The sequence below is a fragment of the Botrytis byssoidea genome, assembly GCF_014898295.1.
Source record: "Botrytis byssoidea strain MUCL 94 chromosome Unknown BBYS_001, whole genome shotgun sequence".
Classification (NCBI taxonomy): domain Eukaryota; kingdom Fungi; phylum Ascomycota; class Leotiomycetes; order Helotiales; family Sclerotiniaceae; genus Botrytis; species Botrytis byssoidea.
The window spans coordinates 48,040-75,892 of record NW_024065842.1 but is presented as its reverse complement, the minus strand read 5'-3'; the positions used below and the strand labels follow the sequence as shown (position 1 = coordinate 75,892).

The window sequence follows — 27,853 nt, the reverse complement described above, 5'->3', positions numbered from 1 at the left end:
GCGGTAGATAGAGATGGCTACTAAACGTTCGCTGAAGGATAGATGGAGATACGAGAAGGAGTGAGAAATTTTATGTGTGTGTGTTGTATGGGGTGGTGTGAGGGAGATGTGACGGTGAGGATATTGTCTGTGGGGATTTGAGAAATGGATCATGGGTGATCATACTGTGGGATGGATTGGATGGATTTTAATGTATGAGCATTTGTAGGTTAGTTGTTGAATTTTTGTTTTCTTTAAAGGATGTGGGTGTTTATGACAGATTTATTTTCGTTCTGAGAGTGGGAGAGAAATCACGGTTTCTCTCGAGGTGATGGCAGGAGGAGTGTATGACGCGATATGATGATACGATACGGTATGGTACGATGTGTTATGATTCGATGAAAGATACGATGGACGATATGAGAGCATATGGGAACAGATTCAATGGAAACCCAGTATTCAGAATACTTGTTATGTTACCCTTCAATTGACAGTTCCATTCAATCGATCGTTCGTGGAAATGTGATATTTGAACAGCTGTAAAGATCTTTCGAAAGCGTAGATAACATTATAAATTCGTCGCCATACACATGCTTTGTACAGGCCTATAAAAACGACAACATCCGGTATTGCCGGAAACAGCACCGTAAGGAATATATACAAGAAACAAGATTCCTAAGACTCTCCATCCATTCTCCATCCACCCCTTATCTACTCATCCATCCCCCAATCTCCCCTTCTCTTATCCATCGCAAATTTAAGAAACAGTGATGGTAGCGGAACCACTGCTTTGGTAACCCTCAACAGCGACAATTTGGTAGTTGTAAGAAGATCCGAGAGTCAATCCCAACTTCTTCCAGGCAGCGAAATGGTTCTTGGTGGTAACGGTACCGCTAGTACGCTTGCTGGTACGGACAGACCAGTATTGCTTGAAGGTAGCAGTTCCTTGCACGGAAGGTTGGTTTACACGGGTGGTCTCGAGGATCTTGTAGGTGGAACCGTCGGAGGTGACGCTGCCGATCTCGGTGGCGGCGGAGGAAGGATCGTAGGTACCAAAGTCTTCGACGATGTAGTATTCAATGAGGGGGTTGGTGGTCCAACCGTAGACGGAGAGGTAGGAGTTTCCGTTGGGCTTGTAGGATCCGCTGTAGGAGATGGATCTTTGGGGAGGGATTAGTTTGATGTTTTTTTTTTCAAAGACGACAAAAGGAAGGAATGAGAACTTACCGCTCGGAACCAACGGACCATCCCTTTCCACCGACAAAGTTTCCCTTGTTACCGGTCCAGGTTACGGCGTATTGACCAGCGGCTCCGTTGGAGTAGGTAACACCACCGCTTCCATCGGTCCAGAAGGAGTAGTAGTATCCACCACTTGTACCAGTAGCGGAAGAAGTCAATGCTCTTTGTTGCAAAACGTTCAAGTTCTCGCTGACGGGTGCTGCGGCCGGAGCGGAGAAGACACCAGCGATAGCTGATGCAGCGAGAAGGAGGGAAGATGCAGAAACCATTGTGAAGATTTGTTTGAAAGAGTGAAGTAGTTAGTTGTTGAAAGAGAGTATGTGAGTGTGATGATTTTCTCTAAACTTGAGAGCAGATACAACTTATATATCTAGATCCAAGATCGTTTGCTCCATCCGGAGTACCCCTACATCTGTCATTTGCAGCCCCTTCATCCATCATTTCTCCCAAGAGAAACTTTAAAGCACATCTGGTCTCCACTATATTCAATCTGGCCACTGGACCTTAAAGTGGCATTCTTCAATATATCCCGCAAAGGTATTGGATATGCAATAATTGCATCCACAATATTTCTACATCAAACGTCTTTATTCTCCGTTTCTAAATGTTTAATCTAAATCCCTGCCTCGACCCACAAATGTGTATCGGCTATATGCAAAGATAGAGCAAGGTACTACCCCGCATTGAGGCTTCACGAGTCCAAAACCAACTGTAATTTCGGACGAGTTTCTCAATTAGAGTTATAGGTTCAAGATCCAGACTTGCCAATTGGGATAAGGGGGATGGATGAACGTCATGCGATCGAAACGGTAGTTGTCAAATATGTTGATGATGCTTTGGAGATGGGGATTGGCTATGGGATGAACGGGGATGAAATAAGATTTTGGATGGGAAACTTAAATTGCAAATCGAGTAAGTTGTGGTGTGATAGTGTTAACCGTGGAAAAGCTTGATGTACGGGTATTCTAGTAGTAGACTAGTGAACTTCTGTCAACACATATGCGAAATCCACATCATTCATGATAGTGCGAAGTAAAATACAGTAGATAGGTCACTCGTCCCTTGAATATTGAAAATCATTTGCCTGGTATTGATTGATTATTCTGTATAAATCAAGCAAAAGCGTCTTGGTTGATACATCACACACTTGATGCGAAAAAAGCATTACATTGGTTTAAAGGTGCGAACGAGCGCCTCCACTCCAAGGTTGTTTCACAAAAGGGGTCTTCGGTACCACCTTTGAAAGGTACCGACATCCGGCTAAATGTGGATAAAATACTAGTGCATCTGGATATATACCCATCATCAATACTACTATACCCTATAGTAAGTAGCCATTGACGATTACAAATTTGATGCTCCGGGTAACTTTTAAGATCGTCTCTATAGAAATAGAAGCGGAACTAGAACCATTTTAACGGAGTAAGCTTAAATTAGAGTATGTCAGTTCCGGGTCCAAGAGTCTTGGACATCAAATCCAAACAGCACTTCCTCGATGAACCATTCATTTTCGAAGAGAATGACGCTGATGCTTTAATCCTGACTAATAACTCACTCATGATCAAGACATCATTTCTCTATCGACTCGGCAATTGAGTTTCTATGAGGTGGTGGTATTTACTCAACTACCTACCTGATAGACCCAACTACCCACCAGGCATGCGTAAATTCTAGCCCATCTCCATCTTCATCTCCATCACTCATCCGCATATTAAACAATCTCACGATCGATGTATCGAGGACCAAGATGATGATCTAGTTAATTCCCTCATTTCAAATCATATACACGAGACCTAACCATTCATTCTATTCCAAACAGCACCTCAGAACAACGCATCTCACAAGACTTCGGTAGATACCTAGCTTCCCCCCTCCCCCAAAAGAACTTTAACCAGAAAGAAGAAAAGAAAAGAGTAGAGAAGGCTTCATCACCTTTCGAAGTTTCGCCAAGTCGAAACAAGTTCTTCCTATCAAATCTCAAACCAGCCCATCAGTGCCTTCCCATCTTCTTTCTTTCTTATTCATTCCAACTACCTAGGTACCATGACTCGAAACTTCCAACTTTCAACCCAATTCTTAACTTATAGTATCCATTATATTTGATTCGGTAAATTACTCTTATGCTCCTCCAAAGCCAATGAATTGCTTTCATATTCCAAAAAGCTCATTTGTTCGACTATCATACTCTTTAGATCCTAGATTAGATTGTAGAATAGAATCCCATTTCAAGAGCATAGTATTCAGTCTGTATTAAATAGAATCTATGGAGAAAATTAAGGGAAAAGTGATGTTGTTGTAGTTTTAGATTCTACTCTCAACCTATAGAATCTATTCTCCCATATAGATTTCACTTTTAATCCATATAACCTACTCGCCACCTATAGAATTTACCCTCTCCCTACAGATCTTACTCTCCACCCATAGATGTCACTACCCTCTTATAGATTCCATGCTTCCCCTATAGATTCTACTTTTACACTCTAGGTTTCACCCTCCACTTAAAAAAATCTACCCTTCCGCTATAGAATCTAATCTAAAGTAGCTTCTATATAGAATCTGCTATAGATTATAAGAGCATGAGAGTGAGTTACCGTATCCTAAATTTATTCTCCAAAGAAAGAAACATTCACTTCATGTTTTTCTTCCCTCAGTTCCAATTACAATTGAAATTACGTACCAAAAACCCAATACCCATATAACTACATATATATTCATACAATACCCATGTAAATACTTGACCACCTACAGCCCCCTTATAATTCCTATGCTCTTCTCTCATAATCTTGCCATGCGTCCTACCCTAGCTCCTCCCATCCTCACCCTGCTACACGCAGACTTATCTCTTTCACTTGCTCAAATCAACAGAACAACAAACAAAAGATAAAACAATATATATTAATATATTCTCACACAGCACCCTTCCCCCTGAATCCAAATGTATAGATGCCATACTATTACCTCCCCTTTCCCTACAATCCCCTTTCCCTACAATCTCCTCTCTTTACAATCTTTTCATTTTACAATCTCCTTTTTACAATCTTCTCTACTTACAGTGTCTCCTCTCTTTTCAATATCCTTCTCTCAGAAGCCTACATCTTCCAACTTCTCAAAAGAAATACCCTCCGCCATCCAAGTCCTCTCCAATAAATCAAACAAGAAACAACGAATGAGATCACATACATTCACATCATCGCCCCTTCCAAGACTTAAATACATAAAATCCTATCCCAATTTTACATCATCTTCTTCCAATTTCGATTTCACTTCCAATCTTAATTACATACACAAGACCTAGAAAACAATATAACTATCTATTATTTTTCTATGAATTCCCTTCCATTCCATCTCACTCTATTTCTTCTCTCCTCACCCTCTATGTGCTTTTGATTCCTCTATCTTCCCTCTCCACCAAGCTACTCACTTTTTCTCCACTCACTAGCTCAGAATATAAACAAATAAACTTCAGAAACAAACAAAAAGCAAAACTCACAAATCTATACATGTACATACCTCCACACACACACACACAACCCAGGATCCAAATACATAAATCCCCATCCTCATTCAATGAAACTATTCATCCATTTATTTATCTACTCGAGTACCTACCTATCTACACGATAACCAAACATGATCCCTTACAGCTCCCCAGAATCCCATCTAATTCCCCTATTAATCTCATCTTCTCTCTCCCAACCTCCTACAATCCCCTATCTCCTACCTTCTCTCAACTAATATACTTCCATTACTTCGTTACTTCCTCCACTCTCGTCAAATAAACAAAGAGAATCAAATAAAATCAAGATCATGTAATCTGTCCTAGATGCAAATGTGGCAATAATTATCACCCAAATTCTCATTCTAATTCTATCCTAATTCTCAGTCTATCAATTCTAATTCTATTCTAATTCTAATTCTAATTCTAAATTCTAATTCTAATTCTAATTCGAATTCTAATTCTAATTCTAATTCTAATTCTAATTCTAATTCTAACTCATGAAAAATATACACCTAGCCATCTATCTACTCACTTACCACCTATCTTTCCTTACTTATCATAATTCATACATACACAATACATCAACCTCTCTCCCAGAGTCTAGAATCCAGATTCTAACTCCCATCTCATTGAAAATATCTATCCTCTCACCTACCAACTTATTCATCTACCCATCCGCTCAAACAATAACCATACACATATATTCATATATATACATATACAACTATCTTCTCCCTCTTCTCCCTCTCTTCTCACCTCAAAATCCAGATACACAAATACATATGTGAAATCCAAAATCCCAATCCCAATTTCAATCCTAACCCTATTTTATGAAGAGAAAAAAAACCACATCTACCTATCTACATCTATTCAAACAACAAACACAAACATCCACGCACACACATCCCCTCTCCCCAAAAATTCAAATCCATAACCCTTAATCCCAATCCCAATTCATCTATCTATCACCCATCCATCTATAACAAAAACACTCTACTGTAAACACTATATCACAACCACTACATCACAACCACGATACCACAAACCCCCATCACCTTAAATAACCATCTATTATCTATTATCTACCCAACTCCTCCAATATAAAGTTTCAATGCATTTTATCTACCTCCTCCTTCCCCCTTCCCTCCCAATTTACTTATCCATCTAATTACTTATCTTTTCTCTCGTTGATTCTCATCTACTTATCCACTCATTTATCTATACAATGAAACCACCAACCACCAACCAATATAATTGACAAAACACTTATCCATTTATCTACCCATCTACCTATCTACCCATTCATATACATTATACCCAGCCAATCAATCAATCACCACCCATCAACCCAGATCCCAAATCCCAAACCCCAAACCCCAAACCCCAAAACTCCGCCAAAACGAAATTCAACAAAACGAAACGAAATACATCTATTTCTTACTCATCTCCCTCTACCTATACCTTCTACCTACCTAGGTATACCTATCTAACCATAAACACTACACATACCTAGGTATCTCCTCAGATATGGATACGACACTACTATAACACACTATATATATCATTTACACCACCTATACCATCTATATACACATCTATTATCAACCTCCTCAAATGTATCTTACTAACAAATTGTATAAGATCACTACACCACACCCCCTATACTCACTGATCTACCTACCTAACCTACCCACTCACACACCCACCCACTACCAGGTGATACTTAATCACCCATCCACCCACTCACTCATCCACTCACACACTCCATACATGTTTATCTTGGCAAAGAGGTAGGATGAATACCCTAAGTAGATACTTTCGAATAAATTAATAAATTACAAGAATGTTACATACCCTATACCCACTTACAAAGCCCCAGACTCTACTTCTAACTGAATCAATCCCCTAATCCACAATGCTCTAGGCTCATATGCTATAAGTCTACAATACAGTACACCATCCAAGTACAACTAAGACACATGAGTATACCTGGTATCTATTGATTTCTTCATCATCTCATATAATACATATCTATTCATCCATCCCATCAATCATCACCACAATTATTCCATCACACCATCGCCCCAGCCTCAGGGTATATCATCTAACATCACATCCGTTCCACACTAATCCATTTCCTTCCATCCAACTCGAAGAACCTCCCCCCCCCCCCAAACATTCCTAAAAACCAAAAAGCCACGCTAATCTCAAGCACAAATTCCATGCATTACACCTGGGTATATATGAGCTCCTCTCTCTTAGAAGCTCAAAGCCAAACGCCGCGCCAAAATTTTATCGCTCCGTCCCTCCATATTGTTACAATTCCTGGATATCCATGTCCCAATTTTGATGCTTCTGCCAGGATGCTTCCATAACGCCTCAAAATACAAGTCCCTTATGCGATTCGTATTCATATTCATCGTTCCATCGTTCCGCTTGAATATTTGCACTTATCAGAGTCATCCACCCTCCCATTCAGTCCCTCTGATTAGCCCTCCAATTCTCCAACATCTTTCTCACCTCCTTCATAGCCACCGGCTTGGTCATAAATAGGTCAATGCCACAAGCTCTCGCCTTCTCCACATCATCTTTGCCCGCCAAACCCGTAAGTGCCACCACTAATGCTTCATTCTTCTTACTCTTGTCTGCGCCATCGTTGGCTATTGCTCGCTCTCGTCTTGACTTTTCCAATTTTCGAATTTCTTTTGTAGCATCGAATCCATCTAAAATTGGCATACTTATATCCATGAAAATGATATCATATCCCTCCGGTCGTTCCTCAACTTTCTTTACTGCTTCAAGTCCATTTTCTGCCTCGTGAACCGTTGTGTAACCCAATCGCGTTATGAAGTGACGTAGAAGTTTGAGGTTTATCATGTTGTCATCTACTAAAAGTAGATTTGGTGCGAAGGGATCAGAATCTGCGACTGTGATTGAAGGTTGGCGTGTACTTGTAGTTGCGGTTGAAGAACCAGATGGATGACTAGTCACATACCCAACTGATGGATTAGGTGGAGATGTGAGACCAAAGCTTGAAGCTATGGGAGTGAGAAGGTTCTTATCCAAAGAGAGTTCCCCAATTGAAGTAGAGTTTTTACCACCTTGAGGTAATGGAAATGGAAACTCCATGCCCTTCTCGACAAGTGCGTTTGGAGTCGGTGATTCAATAGCCTTCCGAGCATTCTCGCTATCAGCCGCCATACGACTGTTGTCCAATACTTCGCCACCATTTGGGGAAATGAGCAAATCCTCAAAGACGTTACTAAGATCATTAGTGCCAGCTTGCGCCATGCCGGATGAATCGGGCGTGATGGCTGTACCACTTGCAGTCGTCACACCCTCAAGACAGGATCGAAGTGCTCTTGCAAGTTTGAGTGGGCCCACTGGTTTCGCTACTACGGTGACATTGCCTTTGATGCCAGCTTCTGCGAATGAGTGGTTGAAGCGTGAAGAATGCGGACACAGAACCAAAATTGACGGGTTACTTTGGCGAGGGAGCATTTTACGGAGATTCGCGAGAACAGACAAGTCTGGAGCATTTGCTATGATGATTTTTGGGTTCTTCGATAATGGCACAATCTTCAGACCATACCAATCTGTAAGGAAATTTCTGACGGAACTTCCAAGAAGCTTTCCCTTCCTTGCAAGTATAGGGTCTATAGTAGGAGGGTTGAAATTAAAGAGGCCTACTTCACGACCGCTAATCTCATTTCGCAATAAAGATACTGATTCGTCGGTCTCACGCAATAACGAGGTTACAGCTTTTGGTGTTGCTGGTGCTGATGTATCTTTGGGCATTCCGCGAAGAAGTGGCAAGGTGACTCTGACCTCTAGAGAAATAGGTCAGTACTGTATCAACATGTCATATCTACACAGCTGGAAAGCTTAAGGTTACTCACCAGTGCCACGTCCCAATTCACTATCAATCGTAATGTCTCCTTCAAGTAGGTTGATAATACTCCTCACAATGGACAGTCCCAATCCAGTCCCACTTGAGAGAGTATTTTCCTGGGCAAATGGAGTGAAAAGCTTCGATCTCAGGAACTCACTAGATATACCCTTCCCTGTGTCGGTCACTGTCAATATGATCATCGATCTCGGAGTTCTCCCGTCACCAGGGACGTTGAGATCATCTAGTTTAGCGGTCTCTAGTTTGACCCGTACATAGCCGTGTGACGTATATTTCAAAGCGTTCCCGAGCAAGTTCATGATGATTCTTCGGAAAGCACCGGGCTGTGTAGTAAAATTGTAGTCATCTAGAGCAATATCCAGGATGACCGAAACTTGTGGGGTTGGGTTCGCTGAAGATGACATGGCAAGCAATCCTGATTGTCTTTTCGAATCCGAGCTTTTGTCATGTATATCATGAACCATATCGAAAGTTTTTGCCGTGACATTTTGAAAAACGTAGCCTGCAAAAACACTCTCAACCACCTCTTCACAGAGGACTGCGACATCTACAGGAGCAAACAGATTAATCATAGGAAGATCGGATTGTTGTAAAGCCAGGGGACCAGCATTACTCGATTGCGATCTTCGTTTGGTGGAGCCCCGACGATTTCTACGCCAATTTTTCTCAAGACTACTAATTTTAGAGAAGTCCAGAATATGATTCTGAAAGATGTAGTCAGCAAGGGCGAACGAGGTCCAGGGCACGAGGAAAGAAAATTGCGCGTGAAATGCACCCAAGAGCAGTAAAAAAGGGACTCACGATAGTGTCCAAAAGGGTACGGCCGCAACTATCAATCGTTTCGACAAGTTCTTGAGCCAAATTTGGCAATGAGAGATCATCCAACATCTCAGCAGACGCAAGTATTCCGTGCAGCGGACTTCTTAATTCATCTTTGTACATCGTTAGCCCCTTGATAATTTTTTTGCTGGCAATCATTGCTCAATACTTACGAGAAATACTTCCAATGAAATCACTCTTTTTCTGATCAGCGACTTCGGTACTTATACGAGAACATTCAGCCATGACACTATTTCCAAATGCAGTGAGAAATGACAACTCGTTTTGTTTGGATAGAATACGCGTAGGCTCTGTTGACCAAACACAACAAGCACTGAGCCAGCGAGAACGACCAGCATCCCAAAGCGGGACAAATAACAACTGGCGGACACCAGGGAAATGATTCGACAAAAATCTTCCATCTGCTGCCGCCCTAGCCACTTTATTCTTTCCACGTTGTTGATTTCTGCCTGGTCTCGCAGAAGATTTATAACCTTTAAGAATTTCATCATCTGATGCCGAGGACATGGATCCATCCGAATCAAAAGTCCAGAGCTTTCCGCGTGGGTACCGGCGCAAAAACTGATGTAAAGACTTTTCCTCGAATGGTAAGAATGAATGAGTTCCCGGATATACGTCACCATTAATCGATGATGCCTCGGGGGTGGAGAATCCCAAAATCTCGATTTCTCGTGTTTGTGACATTGTCGACGATCGAGTAAAAGGTCGTGAAATCGAAGATTGAGGATTGAATCCGTTTCTCATTTCATCGTCACCACTCGTCTGGCTATCAGTAACAGACGATTCTAAGCTAGAAGTTTGCGTATCACTGCTGAACCCTTTTTGTGCATCGTAAAATACAGCCCCACCATCTACTTCAAACGCCTCCCTGATAAGATTGGAAGCGCGTGAGAAGAGCAACTTCAAAGCAGAAGCTTCGGTAAACTCCTCATCAGGGGTATCTGTCTTGCACATATCGAAAGGTGACTGCTCAGTTGTACTAGTCTCCCCAAAAGAGGAACAGTGCGTGGACTCCATTCCTGGTCGTTCATTGGTGAATGAATCCGATTGTTCAGATGTCAAAACGGTACCTTCTATCCTTGTAGGAATCGTTGACGTTGAGGTTACATGCCCATTTTCTTTACCGTTGCTAAGAGAAGGTGAAGTAGTACTTGACATCCTCGAATCTTTTGTTGATGATGAAGATTTTGACTTCTGTCGTCTGATCCCAGTGTCTGTTTCAAATTGGCCAACAATCTTTGTGCCTTCTCCATCTTCTGCTTCCATGTCTGCCTCTTCGAGTTCTGCACGACCTTCGACGAATGATGCAAGGCCTCTGCTCATCTTCATGCCCCGTCGATGTTCCTCCACCTCTCGATTCAACTCTAGATGCTTCATCACCGTGCATGCCATAGTGCCCAAGAAAGAGATGTCATCTTTGGAGAGCCCGGGCCTGGCTTGACTATCGACCACAAATAAACTTCCAATCGGTATGCCTCGCTTGGTGATAAGTGGAACTCCTGCATAAAATTTGAGGTGTGGGGATTCCGTAACAAAAGAAAGTTGATTGAATCGATCATCTAATGTTAAGTCATTGACTATGAATGAAGGATATTCTTCACCCAATACGGTTGGGGCAGTTTCGATGGTCCTGTAGCAGAGATTAAACACAATTGATGACTTGATTTTAATTTCAAATTCGCTTTTGTCATACCTCTCACACAACCTACCAGCCTTTGACACAGAGGTACAGCCGAGCCACAACTCATCACCTGGTTTGTGCTTTGTTGCATCCACTAGGTTTAATGATTTTGTGCTTTCTGCAATGAAATACTGTGTGCCATCATCGATAAGACTCGAGGGATTTGTCAGCTGAGAATCAAATAGAATGGATACGTATGCTTGAAAATTACCTGATCATTGCTCTTTGCACCTCTAATCTCCATGATACTAGTTGGCAGAATGCTGTCAATGATGTATCTGGAGAAGATATTTTGGTTGAAGTAATATCAGATTGTACTTCTAGATCTTGATTGCCAGACTCTGTGGATGATTGGTGTGCTGGAAAACATGTCTCGGTATTTATGGAAGCAGTAGGTTGATAGTATCTGAAGGAGATGTATATCAGTATGATAGCTCTTTCGCATTTGAACTTGTGGTACCAAATGAATCAGCAGTGAGCCACTCTAGACCACTTCGTGAGATAGACATCTTTGATTTCCTTCTGTTTGACTCAATACGCGTGATTATTTTTGTGTCTTCTTCCAAACTCCTGGGTAGGCTTGTGGAAGCGATTCAAATCAAACAATGGACATACTTGTATAGTTCTCTGGCTCTGGCGGAATCGGAAATCCCCTCGACGTGCGAAAGCGCAACTGTTGCTGCTACCGGCGCCATCTGCGCTTGGGTTTAATTGAATGGCTGGCCAGCTTTCAGAAAGTTCGACAGGATCGAGAGAAGGTAGTCAAGGTGATGATCAATCTATGATCAGTCTATGGAAGGAAATGGTCGAGGCAGTAAGATCTGTCTAATGAATGCGATGATCAGAAATGGAGTGATTAAAGTTTCTGGCTTTATTGATGATCGGTATATGGAATTGGAAAAGTTAAGGTTAATGGGAAGAGACAAGGAGGTCGTAGAGATTTACTCACCTAGATTCTACTTTGTAATTGTTGTATGCATTGGATTGGGTTAGAAAGCAACCCCTCCACCTTTTCAATACGATAGACAGGCAATGCAGCCCCAAATCAACGTTTTCGCAGATAAACCAAATGAAATTGAGTTGTAGAAGTCTTAGACAGTGAAGGGCGTTTAAGCTTGAATAGTCTTAATGCGTATTTTAAATTTTTTATTTTATTTTAAATAATAACAATAATAATCTTATCTTTTGCTTAAATACACCATAGAAGTATAAATAAATAAAAAGTTGGGGGTGGTGTGAAGAATGGATTGGTAGATTGGTAGATTGGTAGGTAGATAAGCTTGCTCAGTGTGTTTAAATTATTGAGTTTCGACTTTTCGACTTTTCGACTTTTGACTTTTAGATTCTACTGGCTGAGATTACCTAATAAATACTAAGAGTCCTAGTCTTAGCTGATGTTTCTTAGCATGATGGCAATAGTGTGAACATGCTGTGACGGGACACGGACCAGAGAAGAAAGAAATAAGAAAGAACGAGTGTGTTGCGTTGTTGCTCTCTGGGTCGGGAATTCTCTGGACGCTGGTGTGCACGGCAAAAGGTCTGGATGGGATGTAGGAAAATCGATCGACATGTTGCGTCATTATGCATTGATTCCTGATTAATATGGGTATCGTAAGCGAAAGGGGCGTGAATGTAAAAATACTATCAGGGTCTCTGGAGTGCCCCAGGAGAATTTGGAGAATTTGGAGGGATTGAGCTGGTGGAGATTCTCTATTGCTTTCTTCACTCTTAATTTTTACTCATACTCGTATTCTTATTATTCTTACCCGCCTTCACTCTTAGTCCTAACCCCTCAACAAGAGATCTCAAATTTTCAAATCATTTGCTGCACGTTGCATATTATCAGCACTAGAAGAGAAGGGCTTGGGAGACATTTCCGACTACTGTCTAGCTACTTGATTAGACTAGAACTAAAACATGACACTAATGGACCCTTTTTTTTACTTTTCTTCTCACTCATTTCTCATTCCTCATTTCTCATTTCTCCTTCCTCTTCTCCACATTAAAATCATGTTGACGCTTGTTTGGTGGTTAGAACGTGCTTTATCTACAACATGCTAAGGGACTATCAAGAATCATCCTTGCATCTGCATTTTGGATGTATCACGTTACCCATCCTTCACTTCCCACCATGGCCACTACCCCCTGAATTCTCCATAAAAGAGTTCCGAGTAGTTTCCCAATGCACTCACTGGTGGTCTCCCGTAATGTTAAATCGATGAACATTAGATTTTGACTCTTGGGTATAGCCCGTCCAGCCCGTGGACACCCCTAGCACACCGTCCCTGATACTTTTCCCTTAGTGTGAAGATGAAAGATTAAGCTTCCGATCTAGACCAGGACTCTCTTCACCACATGAAGCACTAGCATCTTGTAAACATCGAACCGAAATTCCTCACACACATTTGTGGCTGAGCTGTCTCCCCATCTATTCCTCTTTCAGGTAATGCTCGCCAACTCATCTGTATCAAGAATCTTCGAAATCCTATGTTCCATTCTGTATGGCCGCATGGCATTCTCGAATGCTATTTCTTCGGATGGTGGGGGGTGGCGTGTTTGAAAATAATCTGAAGCTGGTTGGGCTGAATGTACAACGACTGTTGCTTACCATTCTGCACCTAGCTCCTGACGACTGATCTAATATAACTATGCTATGCTATGCTTCCGTTTCGGGGATTTCAATAGTCAAGTACTACTCTACTGTACGGAAAATCTTGGTTGGAGTGGAGTCGGGAAACTTCGGATGCCGTTGCAACTTGTGTCTGTCTACCTACATTGTACACTTACCAGGACTGACTTTCTCATGGCATGGTAAGACATGGTAAGGCATGATAAGGCATGATAAGGCATGGTAAGGCATGGCAAGGGGATTCTGAATCTTGGTCACGGGAGTCTGATCTGATTCCAAGGTAAGGTAGGGTAGGCTCTAGGGTTGATGGCGCTCGGTCTATCTTGGGGGAGGGGGAAGATGAGGATAAGGTTACACGTGGTTTTGCACATGGAACGGATACTCCCATTCTCCGGCCCACGATGACAAGTACTAGGCAAACTACGAAGAATATTCTGGAAGGAATTTATCGGTATATGATGTCGTCGTGATTGCTAGATCGATGGAAGGTAATTGGTAAGGTTGAGGAAAAGTTTAATATACGGAGACATCTATTCAATATAAAATAAGAAAAGAACCTTAATAATCAAGGAATTTAGTGACTATTTAGAGGTTACTAGATGAATTGGAAGCATGAAATTGATGTCACACAGGTCCTCGAGTAAAATTAGATTTTTGATTTTCTTCCTTGTGTTTACCGGCACTCTCTATATCCTCTGTCTCTTCTGCATTTTCTGTGTGAACTGTACATTCTGTGTTGTGCTTCGAGATGAGAATACCAGGCGCTTCAGCATCTAACCAACGACACATTCTAACACCGCTCTTATTATCTAGTCTGCCTCCATGGCAATGGCCCTCGGAGAGCCAGCGGAGCGTCATTTAGATCTGAATAAGTACTTTTACACTTGGTAAGTAAGCAGGCAAGCAGGTAAGCAGGTAAGCAGGTAAGCAGACGAAGAAACTCACTCAGATGGCTCAAATAGATAGATTGATTGATTCCAAGTAGTATCTATCTGCCATACATCTACTCGGTACCATCTATATATACCTAGGTATCTGCATATACTCGAATATACAATCTGTGATGAAGTTTATTAGTCATGCACTATGTGTACCTACCTATGTACCTATGTACCTATGTACCTTCTACTCTACTTCGAGTCCACCTACCTAGTATAAACCTACGTACCTACCTATCTAGGCATTCCAAGGTTCTAGCTAAAAATCAAGATTCACCCCGCCCATCATGTTTACTATCTACTCGAGTACTATCTACTATCTACTATCTACTTTTCACTATCTACTATCTACCTAGGTACTCCAGCTATCTATTCATCTACCTACCTACCTAATCTACCTACCACGCCTACTGATGATTCTAACTTTCATCTCCATGCCTTTCATCCCTTTCATCTCTTCAATCTTGGCCTGAGGCAATTGAAAAATTGAAAAATTGAAAAATTGAAAAATTGAAAATTGAAATTCTCGGTCTTTTTTTTTTCCCATCCACTTGCCTTGCCCGCCCTGCCCTGCCCATCTGTCCGTCCGCCACCTGCGCCACTCTACACATCTCCAGGGCTTCTCTTCACCCTTTCGGCGTTTGCGTCAACAAGAATAGATTCCTTACATCCGAAAGATTCTGTACCTCACACAATCTACCAGGATTTGATTGGCATCATCGACCATTCTTACATCTTACATACATTGCGACGACCAAAAAGCCTTATATGTACTACCACGATCTCAGGATCGACTAACATCACTTTCAAATTCCGAAATTTCAAAAGAGCCGCTTTTCTATCATCCAAAACAAATTCAACTCTCGTACCCATTTCAACACCGACCCATCTACCCCTTACACAAATATCTCCACCCCACGAAGTATTGACAAGTGGGGGTATTCGAGTACCTCCTCAATTCAAAGTTTCCTCGGCTTGCGATAGTCGCATATCGATCGCATATCGATTCGATTGGCATTTGCGAGTGGCGTGAAAGATATTCTCTCGTGGAAAAGACATACTTCATCTCTATACTCCTACCATCGCTCATCATGCAAATGAATGAGACTTCTATCAATATGAAGCCGGATCCTAATCAAGTCGCATGCGACGAATTTTACAATAGCCTCAACCTCGACCACCTCCCTCCCAACCATAATCTGCAAGCTGCCGGGACGAAGAACAATATCGCATTGGGCCCAGAGACGATAAAAACAGAGGTCCCACAGAAAGCTCCAAAGAAGAGGAAGAGAGTGGTGATCTCATGTACTGAATGTCATAGGCGCAAGCAAAAGGTTGTTCTCGCTTTCTCATTGTATTCTCATAAGAGGAGTTGTCTAATACCAATTCTAGTGTGATCGTGAATTTCCATGTTCGAATTGTGTTAATCGCAATAAGCAAGATGTGTGTCAATATGAGAATGAATCGGCGAGGAAACAACAATTACTAGATGATTTAAGGTCGTCTGATAATGCGGAATATGGAAAGAATGCACAAGTCGAATCGGATTCCGTGGCAAAAGTTAGCGCTTTAGGATATGCAAAGTCCAATGGGACCCATTCAAATACAACCCTAGGGATCTTCAAGAAGATAGAGGCAGAGGTCAACGATGGGGCCGCTGTGACATCGCACTCCATAACAACATCAGAGAATGCTGGACTTCGGGAGAAATACAAGAGCTTGATACGACAGTTGCCCTCCCGACCCTACATTGATATGCTTTTAAAGACATTCTTCCGCGAAGTCAACTTTCAATATTATGCTCTAGACGAAGGAACCTTTCGCGATCATCTCAGAAATTGGAACAATCTTTCGTTTGCAACTTTGAATAAGGGACCACAGGAATTACCTGCAGATTTACAGTTCTTTCCCGCTCTCCTGTTCCAATGTATTGCCATGGCCTTATTATTTCAACCGCCAGACCATGATCCAAGTTTGGAGTCACTCAAATATGCAGCGGGAATGTCATTTGATGATCTTGCGGCTGATTACAGTGATTCGGGAGTCAGTATTTTGACCTTATTAGGCAAACGAAACACTACTCTTGTGACTGTTCAGGCCGGTTTTGTAAGGGCGTCGTACTTGAAGTATAGTGGAATGGTGCCTGAGAGTTGGCATTCTCTATCCCAAACCATCAAAGACGCTCAGGAGATTGAATTGCATAAAGACAATTATCAACCTCAACGTCACAAGCCTGAAGATGGATATGAACATGTTTGGCATCAACAACTCCGACGGAGAACTTGGCTTGTACTCGCTTTATGGGACGTACATATGGCATTGGTTCTTGGCCGACCTACCACAATTGATATGCGTGATCCAAGACCACCTTTTCCTATCGACGCTCCTATACCCGCGACTCTTGAAGATCGACGCAAGACCCCTCCTCTAGAACGAAAACCTACAGATATGCCCACACCTTTGACAATGCTATTATGGTATGTTGAAGTTATGGCTCCGCTTTGGGATATATATTACCTTGAGAAAGATGGACCACAACCTAGTGATGCACTGAAGGTTCAAAAGATGCACATTAATATCAAGCAAATTCATGAGTTATGTCCACCCTACTTCAGAGCCGAAAATCCTGACACAACTTGGGATAATCACCCTGATTGTTACTGGCTTCCACCTTGCAGATTAATCTTCCAGAACGGTGGTGCATTCACAACAATGGCTCTTCATAGACCATATATTTGTCTTTCGGTTTCAAGTCGCCGTTCTGCTCTTGAAGCTGGTTTGGATATTTTACGAGTGCAGCGTGAATATTTCAGTTTACTGCAAACAAAGCATTACAAAATGTTCAACCTTGTTCTCAATACCTTTGACGCTATTATCCTCTCGGCCGCCATTTATATTCTACACCCGTTCGAAAATAGGGATCTTCTTGACAATACTCTACAACATTTTGATTGGGCAATGGAGAGATTCCATACTATGATTGGACGTAATGCAATTGCCAATACAGCGGCCGGTGTACTCAAAGCAATCAACATTCGTTTAAAGAAAGCATTAGGAACGAACAAACCTCAACCATCCACTCCATCAGATGTGGGATCCAACCCATCATCAACAGTCGCTAGCTCACAAGCTGTAAGATCTGGTACTTCTACATCTGCACAATCGTACAATTCTCCTGCATCGACCGATCCTTCAACCATATCTTCGGCAAATTCTGTCAATGGAAGTCATTACAATCTTCCCACAATACAAAACTTGACCTCATCAAATCCCAATATACCAGCTGCTTGGGAATTTCAAGGAGCTAATAACATTATGCCACACAATTTTGACCTTTCTTCAATTGCTCCTTTACAACCGATGCATGATCTGATATTCAATGATTTAAGTACGAACCTTGGAGGAGCAAATTATGATTTGCCATATCAAAATTTCCAAGACGCAAGTTTGTATGCGCAACCTGAACCATGGCAATTTGAAGGAGATTTGGGTCAGGATAGTTTTTGGGCAGTTATGAATAATTACAATCCTTAAGTAAGGTTTTGGGAAGAGTTTGTTTTTCACCATTGTTCAAAGGGGCGGAGCAGCAGAAGGTTCACCGGCAGTATATATGAGGCGATTTATGAATTTCAGATCTTCACATAATGTATGGGATGATAGGCTGGTGATTGGAAAAGGCAGAAAAGGCAGATGGGCGTGGGTATGAAAGTGAAGGGGATGAGCAAAATGTTGTGGTATATATTTTGACATCATCCTATCTAATCCTAGGTTATCACTTCCTAGACCAACGTGATATCACTGTGGCGGGGCGGCAATTGTTGAAAAGGCTTTAAAGGGGTAGATCTAGAGGGTATTTTGGCAAGCCTACACGGACACGGATATGATTATCATGCTATACATAATGTATATATCACACGGGGTTATTATTGTTTTGTTGTGAAGTTTAAGTATTTATTGAGAGTTTATAAAAGTCTTATTCTTCTCCTTTATTTGTTTCTTTACATCTGTTGCTTGTCTTGGTGAAATGTTTTGGTGAAATGTGTTGTGAATAGATTTGAGGTTGATTTACCTATGGGATATGACTTGATTTTCGGGGGGGGGGGGGATATTTCTTCTTCGTATAGGATGTGTGTATGGTGGTTTGTACAAATGATGAATGATGAATGATTAACTGAAGAAGGGGAGGGGGATGGAGAAGGGGAAGGGAAAGGGAAAGGGGCGAAATAGAGGAAGGGAAGAAGGGAGGAGGTGGTATTCCGAGGTGGTATTCCGAGGTGGTATTCCGAGGTTGGAAGTTGAGGATTGGATTGGATTGAAATGAGAGAGGGTGAAATGAGAGAGGGTGAAGTGAAGTGAATACTTTTATATGTAGTAAATGTATAGAAAGCTAGCGAATTCCTTGGTGGATAGATTAGAAATTCTCTTTTTCTTTTGTTTATATTGTGTTAATAGATGGATGGATGGATGGATGGATGGGTGGGTGGTTGAGTTGCGGTGTGGTGTGGTGTGGTGTGGTGTGGTGTGGTGTGGTGTGGTGTGGTGTGCTGTGCTGTGCTGTGCTGTGGTGTGGTGTGCTGTGGTATATCGATGCTGGAATGGATAGATGGATGGATGGATGGAGAATTGGAGAATTGGAGCGAGTGGGTTAGTCTGCTTCGATTAGATTTTATTTGATTCGTGATGTGTATGCTATGCTATGATGTGCTTTACTATAATATAATACACTATAATAAACTATAATAAACTATCCTCACCAGCAAATAAGCGATAAATATCAGAATCACAATCAGAATCAGAATCACAATCAGAATCAGAAGCAGAATCAGAATCAGAATCAGAATCAGATGTGCAAATTTACTTATTTCAATCGTACACGAAATCATATATCGATATGTATATATAATTCTATACTAGCTGGCTGGCTGGCTGGCTGGGTGGGTGGGTGGGTGGAACTTAGATGTTGATGCTTGGGATTTGTTGTGGGTTGTGGATGGATGGATGGATGGATGGGATGGTGTTTTTTGTATGTGATATGGGATTGGGTAATGGGTAATGAGGTAGAAGGAAGAGAAGAGATTGCCATGTTACACAACATGGGTTTGTACGACGGGAAGTTGGGAATCTAGATTTGTGGATGCACGGATTTGTGGATTTGGAGATGTATGTATGTATGCATTACTCGCTCACGTTCTTACTTCCTCCCGGTTCTTTCTTTCTTTCTTTGGGATTATCGATCTATTGATCCATCTGTTTCTTATCGAAATGGTGAGAGGAGAAGAAAGAAACGAGAAGATTTCTGAAACATAGATACTTAGTGGATACTTTTCAATACTACACTACCACAGGAGATGGGATATTTTTGTCGTGTTGATTGGTACAGTTCGGGTTGATGATTTATCTAGGTATACATCTAGATTCATGTATATATGTGTATATGTGTATATGTATTTGTGTAGATCTGTAGGTATGTATGGAGGTATGTGTACAGCTGAGTTGAATTGAGATGCATATATGGCGTTAGTCATGTTGCACGACATCGGACCGGATTCACCACGTGTGTGTATGGATGTAGGAAGAAAGAAAAAATGGATGGATGGATGGATCGAGATCTGTTTGTATACGCTATGTCGTTGTATATGTCTTGGTTTATTCATATGTATTGAGCAGTGGAGGTATGGAGAAGTGAGGGAAATGATGGGTGAATATCCATGATCTTGTTATTCTTCTTTCCATCGGATTCAGATACCAATTCCCCTATTTCGTTTGTCGATTCGAAAATAAATTCATCCTCGTTCTAATTTCTCTACTATCTGTCTTCTCTTCATTCTTCACAAATTCATCATATGGAGAAGAAAAGTTACATTATCGTGGCTTGGGAATATAAATTAGGTTACATCACCCATGGATCCCTCAACAATCCACACCTTCACCCCTCCCAGCAATATCCAAAAAGTTCATTGGGACATCGCCAAGACCATTCCTAGTCGTTGTACTACCGATGCGATGAGAACCCCAATTAGCCGAGCAGTAATGTTCGGATGGGAAGAGGAAATCTACTAGGGAGGAATAAGTGACAAATGAGAACACCAATAACAGAAATCCCAAATCGAATTCTTCCAAGACCTCAACCCTGCATATGCATATGCTCATGCGTATATATACATGCATGCATGCTGTACACGACCATTTGATCTGTTGAAGAAGAAAGTTCATTTCCTTCCTTTCGGGACACATGCCAAGACAAGCCAATGTCGCACCGATGCGACGGGAAATTTCTCATTGTATTTCGTCACTTTACCGGAATGGGTGGGTGGATGAGAATCCGTGTGTGGATATTGTGGCGGAGATGCTGGAAGAGGTGATGATCTGAGGTGGGTATCGTACTTCGGGTCTCATGGTGTCGAGTGTGTGATATTGGTGATACGAATATGATGGGAGAAAATACCCCAAGTCGACAACTTGATTGGGATTTCGGGGCATGGATCTGCTTGTGAGATGATGGCTTGAGGTGTGGTTTGAATGTTCGGTTTATATTGGTGTATGTATATATATTGTTGATTCCTGATTCTGATATGTGTTGTTTCAGACAATCTTTGATTTGATGGTTGTCAGGTGTGTTTGCTTCGCTCTTGCCTTTTTTTGTGAAAATGATGTGGGTGAGGTTTCAATGTTGATGGTATTGTATTCCTTTATATCCTTATCATCACTTTCCATGGAGAATACTGATGAAGATATATAGTCGCTGAAGTTGAAGTAGTGTTCTTTGAGATGAGATATATTTCTGAGCGAATATGACTGAAGAAATTTGTTTTGTTTATTGACAATATATTGGTGGTCGGGTAGAATTGTTGGTTGACCAACGGTCGAACGAAGAAATTCAATACTGCAGTTTCTATTCGATTTCGATCTTGCCAACGCAGGCACCTCGATTTTACATACGTCTTTCCTCGGTCATTTTCAAAACATGGATTCACTCTTCTCGGCAGTGAGGTTTCATCCTATTAAGATGACTTCAATTTTATATTGGGGGTGCCTCAATTTTCTCTTGCGGTCGGAGGATCTTACTACTACGGCAATAACAATACGAAGTCCTTCATCTTTGAGTATATCAAGATCATCAGCAACCTCTTCAATACATACGAAAGACACAAAGGTGAAGAGAACTTTATATCTCCAAACAATGGGACTTCTACAACCATTCATAGGGCATTCGCTCTTGATTTTTATCACGACACTCCTGGTGTATCAGGTCACATTGGTGGTTTATCGACTTTACTTTAGCCCTTTGGCTAAGTTTCCAGGTCCTAAGTTGGCAGCGGCAAGTCTTTGGTATGTTGGTGTTTTTCAAATCTCCAGACTGAAGGTTCTTTGAATGGGACTCAGAGTAGTAAGAGGAAGTTCCTCGAGAAAGAGAAAGATTACTTCGTTGTGGATCTTTGGAAAAGATGTGGTGTGAGACTTAGTTCTTTGAAATTTACTAATACACGTGTTGATACAGGTACGAGTTCTACTATGATGTTTGGTGTGATGGACAATTTACGTTCAAAATCAGAGAGTTGCACAAGGTTTACGGTGTGTTTTTTCGGTTTTGTTATAGCATCTTTCGTGTTTGATGAGCAGATTGTTGCTTTTTATGTCTTCTAGACGTTTTGTATTCGTTGCTTCCATTTTTTGGCATCATGGCACTTTTCGTTCATTCATGTCTTCATCTTACTTTTCTTTTGCTTCCAATTCCACTTCCACTATCTTTCAATACATTTCTGTATCTTGGATTCCTCGCCTCACTCATGATCTTTCCCTTTTAACCGCTTTCTCATTAACAAACTAATACCCTCAGGTCCCATCATCCGTATCTCTCCCCATCAACTCCACGTCTACGATCCCGCTTTCTATGAAGAGTTGTATTCCCAACACAAAGTCCGTCACAAGTATTCCTACTTCCTCGATCGTTTCCAACTTCCCGGCTCAGCTTTCGGAAGTGTAGATCATAAACTTCATCGAGAACGACGCGCTGCTCTCAATAAATATCTCTCAAAGCAAACTATTAAGAAATTGGAACCTATGTTACTTGATATGCTTGACAAATTATGTGGAAGAATTGAAGAATTTAGGGAAAAGGGTGAGGAGTTGGACATGAGGATTGTTTATCAGTGTTTTATTACTGATGTTATTACTTTGGTTTGTTTTATTGCTTTCTATTGTTATAGTACTTCAAGTTTTCCTTTTGGTATTGATTACACGCTTATTTTTTTTTTAAAAAAAATCCAAACAACCTCATAAACTAACTCTCACACACAGTACGCACTAAATCGTTCCTGGAATCATCTTGATTCTCCCAATTTCTCACCCCTCTGGGTCGAAACCATAGCCGAAACCGTCAAATTAGGCCACCTCCTAACACAATTTCCTATCCTCCTACCTATTTCTCTCGGACTTCCCAGATGGTTTTTAAAGATCACCAAACCTGGTTTTGCTATGCTCATGGATTTTCGCAAGGTTAGTATTCTCTGACACCTTCCCCTTTTCCGCTTCCACTTTTCTTTCACAACCGAGAATCGAAAGGAAATACAAATCTAACGCATCATGTTTTCTTAGGCAATTGAGGTAGACACCAGAAACATCCTCGATGGTAACTACAAATTTGATCCCGATAAAGGTAATGGAATTGAAGGAACAATCGTTCATGCAATTCTTGAATCAGATGAAATTCCTCCTTCGGAAAAGGAGTTTCAAAGATTATTTGAAGAAGCATTTACACTAATTGGAGCTGGGAGCGACACGGTATCGAACATGTTGACTGTAAGTGATTTTCATTGTTCTAGATTTGAAGAAAAGAAAAAGAGGGGAAGAAAGTAGGGGGAGGGAGAAAAGAATCTACTAGGCAGAAAATAAATGTCCAATTTACTAACATGTTGAATTTCAGAACACACATTTCCATCTTCTCGATAATCCACAACATCTAAAGACTTTGAGAGGGGAATTAAAATCAGTTATGCAGGATCGATACGCAAGAGCTTGTCTGAAAGATCTTGAAGGCCTTCCATTTTTAAACGCTGTTACTAACGAAGGTTTGAGGTATATATTCTCTTCCTTGTCATTTTCCTCTTCCTCTTCTTCTTCTCTAAGTACATTATCTTTACTTTGGGGACTCCGTCTAACTCAAATACTCAAAAAGACTTTCTTATGGTATATCAACTCGTCTTCCCCGCATTTCTCCTTATGAAGTTATGATGTATAAAGATTGGGAGATTCCTGCTGGTGTACGTATTCTCAAAAATCCTCCCCTTCCACCCCTTTAGTTTAGAAGGAAAAACTTCTAGCTCACATCATCATGCTTGAATTCAATTTCAGCCTTGAACGAAACAAAATAAGAAGCTAACCTCCACAGACACCCGTCTCGATGACCTCCGTCCACATGCACCAAAACCCCGATATCTTCCCCGACCCACTGACTTTCAATCCCTACCGCTGGCTTACTTCCACTCCCGCTCCCACCAACAATTCTTCCACCACTCCACCCCTTCACAACCTTACCCCCGACAAAACTCTCGAGAAATACCTCGTCGCTTTCGGCAAGGGATCGCGCTCCTGCGCGGGCATTAATCTGGCCAGAGCCGAAATCTTACTCACGCTCGCGACGATCTTTAGAAGATATGAAGCACAGGAGCTGGTGGAGACGGATAGGAGAGATGTGGAGGTAAAGAGAGATTTGTTTTTACCGTTTCCGGAGGTGGGAAGGGGAGGTGTGAGGGTTAGGTATGGATAAGGATGAGATGTGGGGTGGGAAAGGGGAAGAGGAAGAGGGAGAGGCAAAGAGGAGTGGGAGACAGAGAGGAAGGGGGTGGGGATGGAGATGAAAAAGTGAAGGGGGTGTTTGCCGTTACATCGGAATCTGCCAATGGGTCAACAGTACCAAAGTCTCGACAGGCAAAAACAGCAATATTCCTAGCCGAGGAACTTTCAAGAAAGCTTTACAGATCAGATGAAGCGAAATCTCCATATATACACACATTAAGGCTACGAAACAAAGACCTCACAGTCTTGAAAGATAGTTTGGGGGATTGTGTAGCATGGATAGAGTAGATGAATGGCTAGATAGAAATATATATTCCGATGCCAAGTTAGAGGTTTAGAGGTTGAATGGAGTCTGAGATATGATATTTGAGGATTGGATTTTGGGGAGGGGAAGAATAGTTCATGGTGGAGGGTTATAGTTCGAGTTGTAGTTGTTGTTATAGTTGTGGCTTTGAGTTGAACCTTTGAGTGCTATATCTATATTTAGAAGGTGTAATTAGAAATTAGATTACCCATACTTAAATACATACCTACCTGAATATCTAACTAAACATCTAACTACATATCTAAATACTAACCTAAATACAATATATGTATCCGTTCATTAGTGAAAATGTAGCGAAAATTCAAGGAAATATCAGAAGTCTGAATCTGAAAGTGAAACTGAAATTGAGAAAGATTGTAATAGATAGATAAGGAGATGAATATGAGATGAATATGAGAATCTGTCGAGGTCCTACCCATCTACCTACCTAGTAAAATTATAATAAATGAGAATGAGGATGCGGATATAGATACAAATGAATAAACCATGGACTCAAGTTCTCGCAACCCTGCCTTTCTTTCCCCTTATGAAACAGAAACGATGTAGGATACCGATATCACATCACATACACACCCTCTAGAAAGATGAATCTAAAAAGACAAATAACTCGAAAAACATCTCTTTCTATCTCTGTGCTTCTCTCAACCTTTAATTCTAAACAGATAAAGACCACAGACGCAACACAGAGTAAACGCTTAAATACAATCAATCAAATAACGTGATTCATATACGAGTGGATTATATCACCAAATAGGTTACTTCATTTTATATATAAAATCCATCTATGTGTAACTGTGCACTTTCTTTATTTATCGATATAATTTTTCAGAAATTAAACATATAGTATCTAATTATATAAATAATATAAAAATCTAATTTTTATTTCAAAATTCTAATTAATATAAAAGTTATTTAAAAAAGAAGATTTTTATAATGTAAAGTGTAATAATTTTAAGCTGTAATCAAAATATCTATAAAGAAATTAGAAATTAGAAATATTTTATTTTTATTATTATTTTATATCCTTTCATTTTTCAAAAATAATAATTAGTTATTAAAATAGGAATAACATAATTTATCATCAAATAAACTATATCATTGAGTAGACTACTTTCACCTCAACAAATACAATCAATTTCAATATACAATTTATTAATTATTTATTATACAATCTAATAATAAAAAAACACATTTGCTTTTAGTTATTAAAACTATCAAAAATAATAAAAAACTAAATCTTCAAAAAGCTTTTTAATTATATAATATCTCTTATATAATTCTTATTTATAGAATAGATAATTTAATTTTATATATCAAAACTCAAGCAAATTAATATAAATTTATAGAATTAAAAAAGGAAATTATTATTCAATATATTTTTAATATAGATTTAAAAGATTTTTTATTTAAATATAAAAGAATAGAAAATATAGTAAATTATATTTTTGAATTGAAAAATACAAAGTATATTGAAAAGCTTTGAGTATATTGATTTGTAAAGTATTAAATCGAATTAAAGATATATTTTAATTATATTTATAATTTTCAAAAAGCTTTTTGCAAAGATTTCAAATTTATTAAAGAACAGTTTTAATTAATTGTAAATATATAAGTAAAATATAATATTTTAAATAAAAATTTCTATAATTTCAATGAAATAGGTTTTATAATAAGAATTATTATTAGTATTGAGAGATATAGTAGAAATAAATCAATATAATTAGGTAATCGAGAATAAGCTATAATAATAATATATGAAAATAAAAAGAATAAAATTATTCTCTTATTTCTAATAATTTAGGATTAAATTTATTTTTTTAATTGATATATCGAAATTAATTTTTTTATAAAATAAATTATTAAATTTATATTGAATAAATAAATAAATAATAAAATAGGGTTAGAATGATTGAAATATTTTAATAAATATATTAAGAATTAAAAAAAAAAGTAAATATTGAATATTGATATTAAATAAGTATAAAAATTATAAATTAATAATTTTTTAAATATATTATAAAGAGAATAATATTATGTATTTATATTTATTATTATATTTAAATTATTTAATTTAGTTATTTGATATTGATTGTTTTAATATTCTGAAATATTATATAGTAATTAAATTGATAAAGTTATTAAAGCATAACATAGTTTATCATCGGGTCGCCAATATCACTGGGTCGCTACTTTTTTCATCATTCAATCATTTTAATTTCAATTCACAATATCTCAATAAATAATTATGGAAATACAATCAAAAAAAATCTAAATCATTTTAACTATTAAAATTATTCAAAAATCTAAAAATTTGATAATTACAAAAGTTATAAAAATCTATTTAATACTTTAATTTATATTATATAATAGAATTAATAATCAAAATAATCAAATGGAAATTCGAGCAAATAAATATAAAATAATTAAATTAGAAAAAAAAAGTGCTTTTTCAATATATAATTAATATAAATAATAAAGAATTTATATTTAAATTAAATGATATGAAAGATATAATGAATTATATTTTTAAATTGTAAAGGGTAAAGAAGGTTGGAAAACTTTAAACTTATTGATTTATAAAGTATTATATAAAATTAAAGATATATTTTAATTATATTTATAATTTTCAAAGAGCTTTTTATAAAAATTCTAAGTTTATTAAAAAATGATTTTAAATAATATTGAATATACAAATGAAATATGATATTCAAGATTGCAATTTCTATAATTTCAATAAAATAGATTTTATAATAGAAATTATAATTATTTATATAATTATAATTAATATTAAATAAAACAATAGAAGTAAGATAATATAATTAGATAATCGAGAATAGGCTATAATAATTATATATAATAATAAAGAGGGTAAAACTATATCTCTATTTCTAATAATTTAAGGACAAATTTATTTTTTAAATTGATATACTAAATTAATCTTCTTATAAATTAGATTATCAAATCTATTTCTAATAAATGAACAAATAATGAAATAGAATTAGAATAATTAAAGTATTT

The 27,853-nt window shown here is 39.1% G+C and overlaps 4 protein-coding genes across 4 annotated transcripts; 2 read left to right on the top strand and 2 right to left on the bottom strand.

Annotated features, from left to right (window-relative positions):
* Positions 1-450: 450 nt before the first annotated feature.
* On the bottom strand, positions 451-2,016 carry EAE97_000018 (uncharacterized protein). Its single transcript, XM_038870528.1, has 2 exons — positions 1,207-2,016; positions 451-1,139 (listed from the first exon to the last, which is right to left on the bottom strand). Exons 1-2 carry the CDS (start codon positions 1,485-1,487, stop codon positions 737-739), a joined length of 684 nt encoding a protein of 227 aa, XP_038737889.1. The 5' UTR covers positions 1,488-2,016; the 3' UTR covers positions 451-736.
* Positions 2,017-7,192: 5,176 nt separating this feature from the next.
* On the bottom strand, positions 7,193-11,843 carry EAE97_000017 (uncharacterized protein; the record flags this gene model as incomplete). Its single annotated transcript, XM_038870527.1, has 7 exons — positions 7,193-8,547; positions 8,617-9,331; positions 9,429-9,559; positions 9,620-11,097; positions 11,161-11,301; positions 11,360-11,554; positions 11,764-11,843. 7 exons carry the CDS (start codon positions 11,841-11,843, stop codon positions 7,193-7,195), a joined length of 4,095 nt encoding a protein of 1,364 aa, XP_038737888.1.
* Positions 11,844-15,191: 3,348 nt separating this feature from the next.
* EAE97_000016 (uncharacterized protein) lies at positions 15,192-18,698 on the top strand. The gene is made up of 2 exons (XM_038870526.1): positions 15,192-16,049; positions 16,108-18,698. Exons 1-2 carry the CDS (start codon positions 15,807-15,809, stop codon positions 18,247-18,249), a joined length of 2,385 nt encoding a protein of 794 aa, XP_038737887.1. The 5' UTR covers positions 15,192-15,806; the 3' UTR covers positions 18,250-18,698.
* A 2,981-nt stretch (positions 18,699-21,679) lies between these two features.
* Positions 21,680-24,481, top strand: EAE97_000015 (uncharacterized protein; the record flags this gene model as incomplete). The annotated part of the gene is made up of 8 exons (XM_038870525.1): positions 21,680-22,044; positions 22,214-22,287; positions 22,553-22,893; positions 23,014-23,211; positions 23,311-23,514; positions 23,639-23,790; positions 23,891-23,975; positions 24,104-24,481. 8 exons carry the CDS (start codon positions 21,680-21,682, stop codon positions 24,479-24,481), a joined length of 1,797 nt encoding a protein of 598 aa, XP_038737886.1.
* Between the last annotated feature and the right edge of the window lie 3,372 nt (positions 24,482-27,853).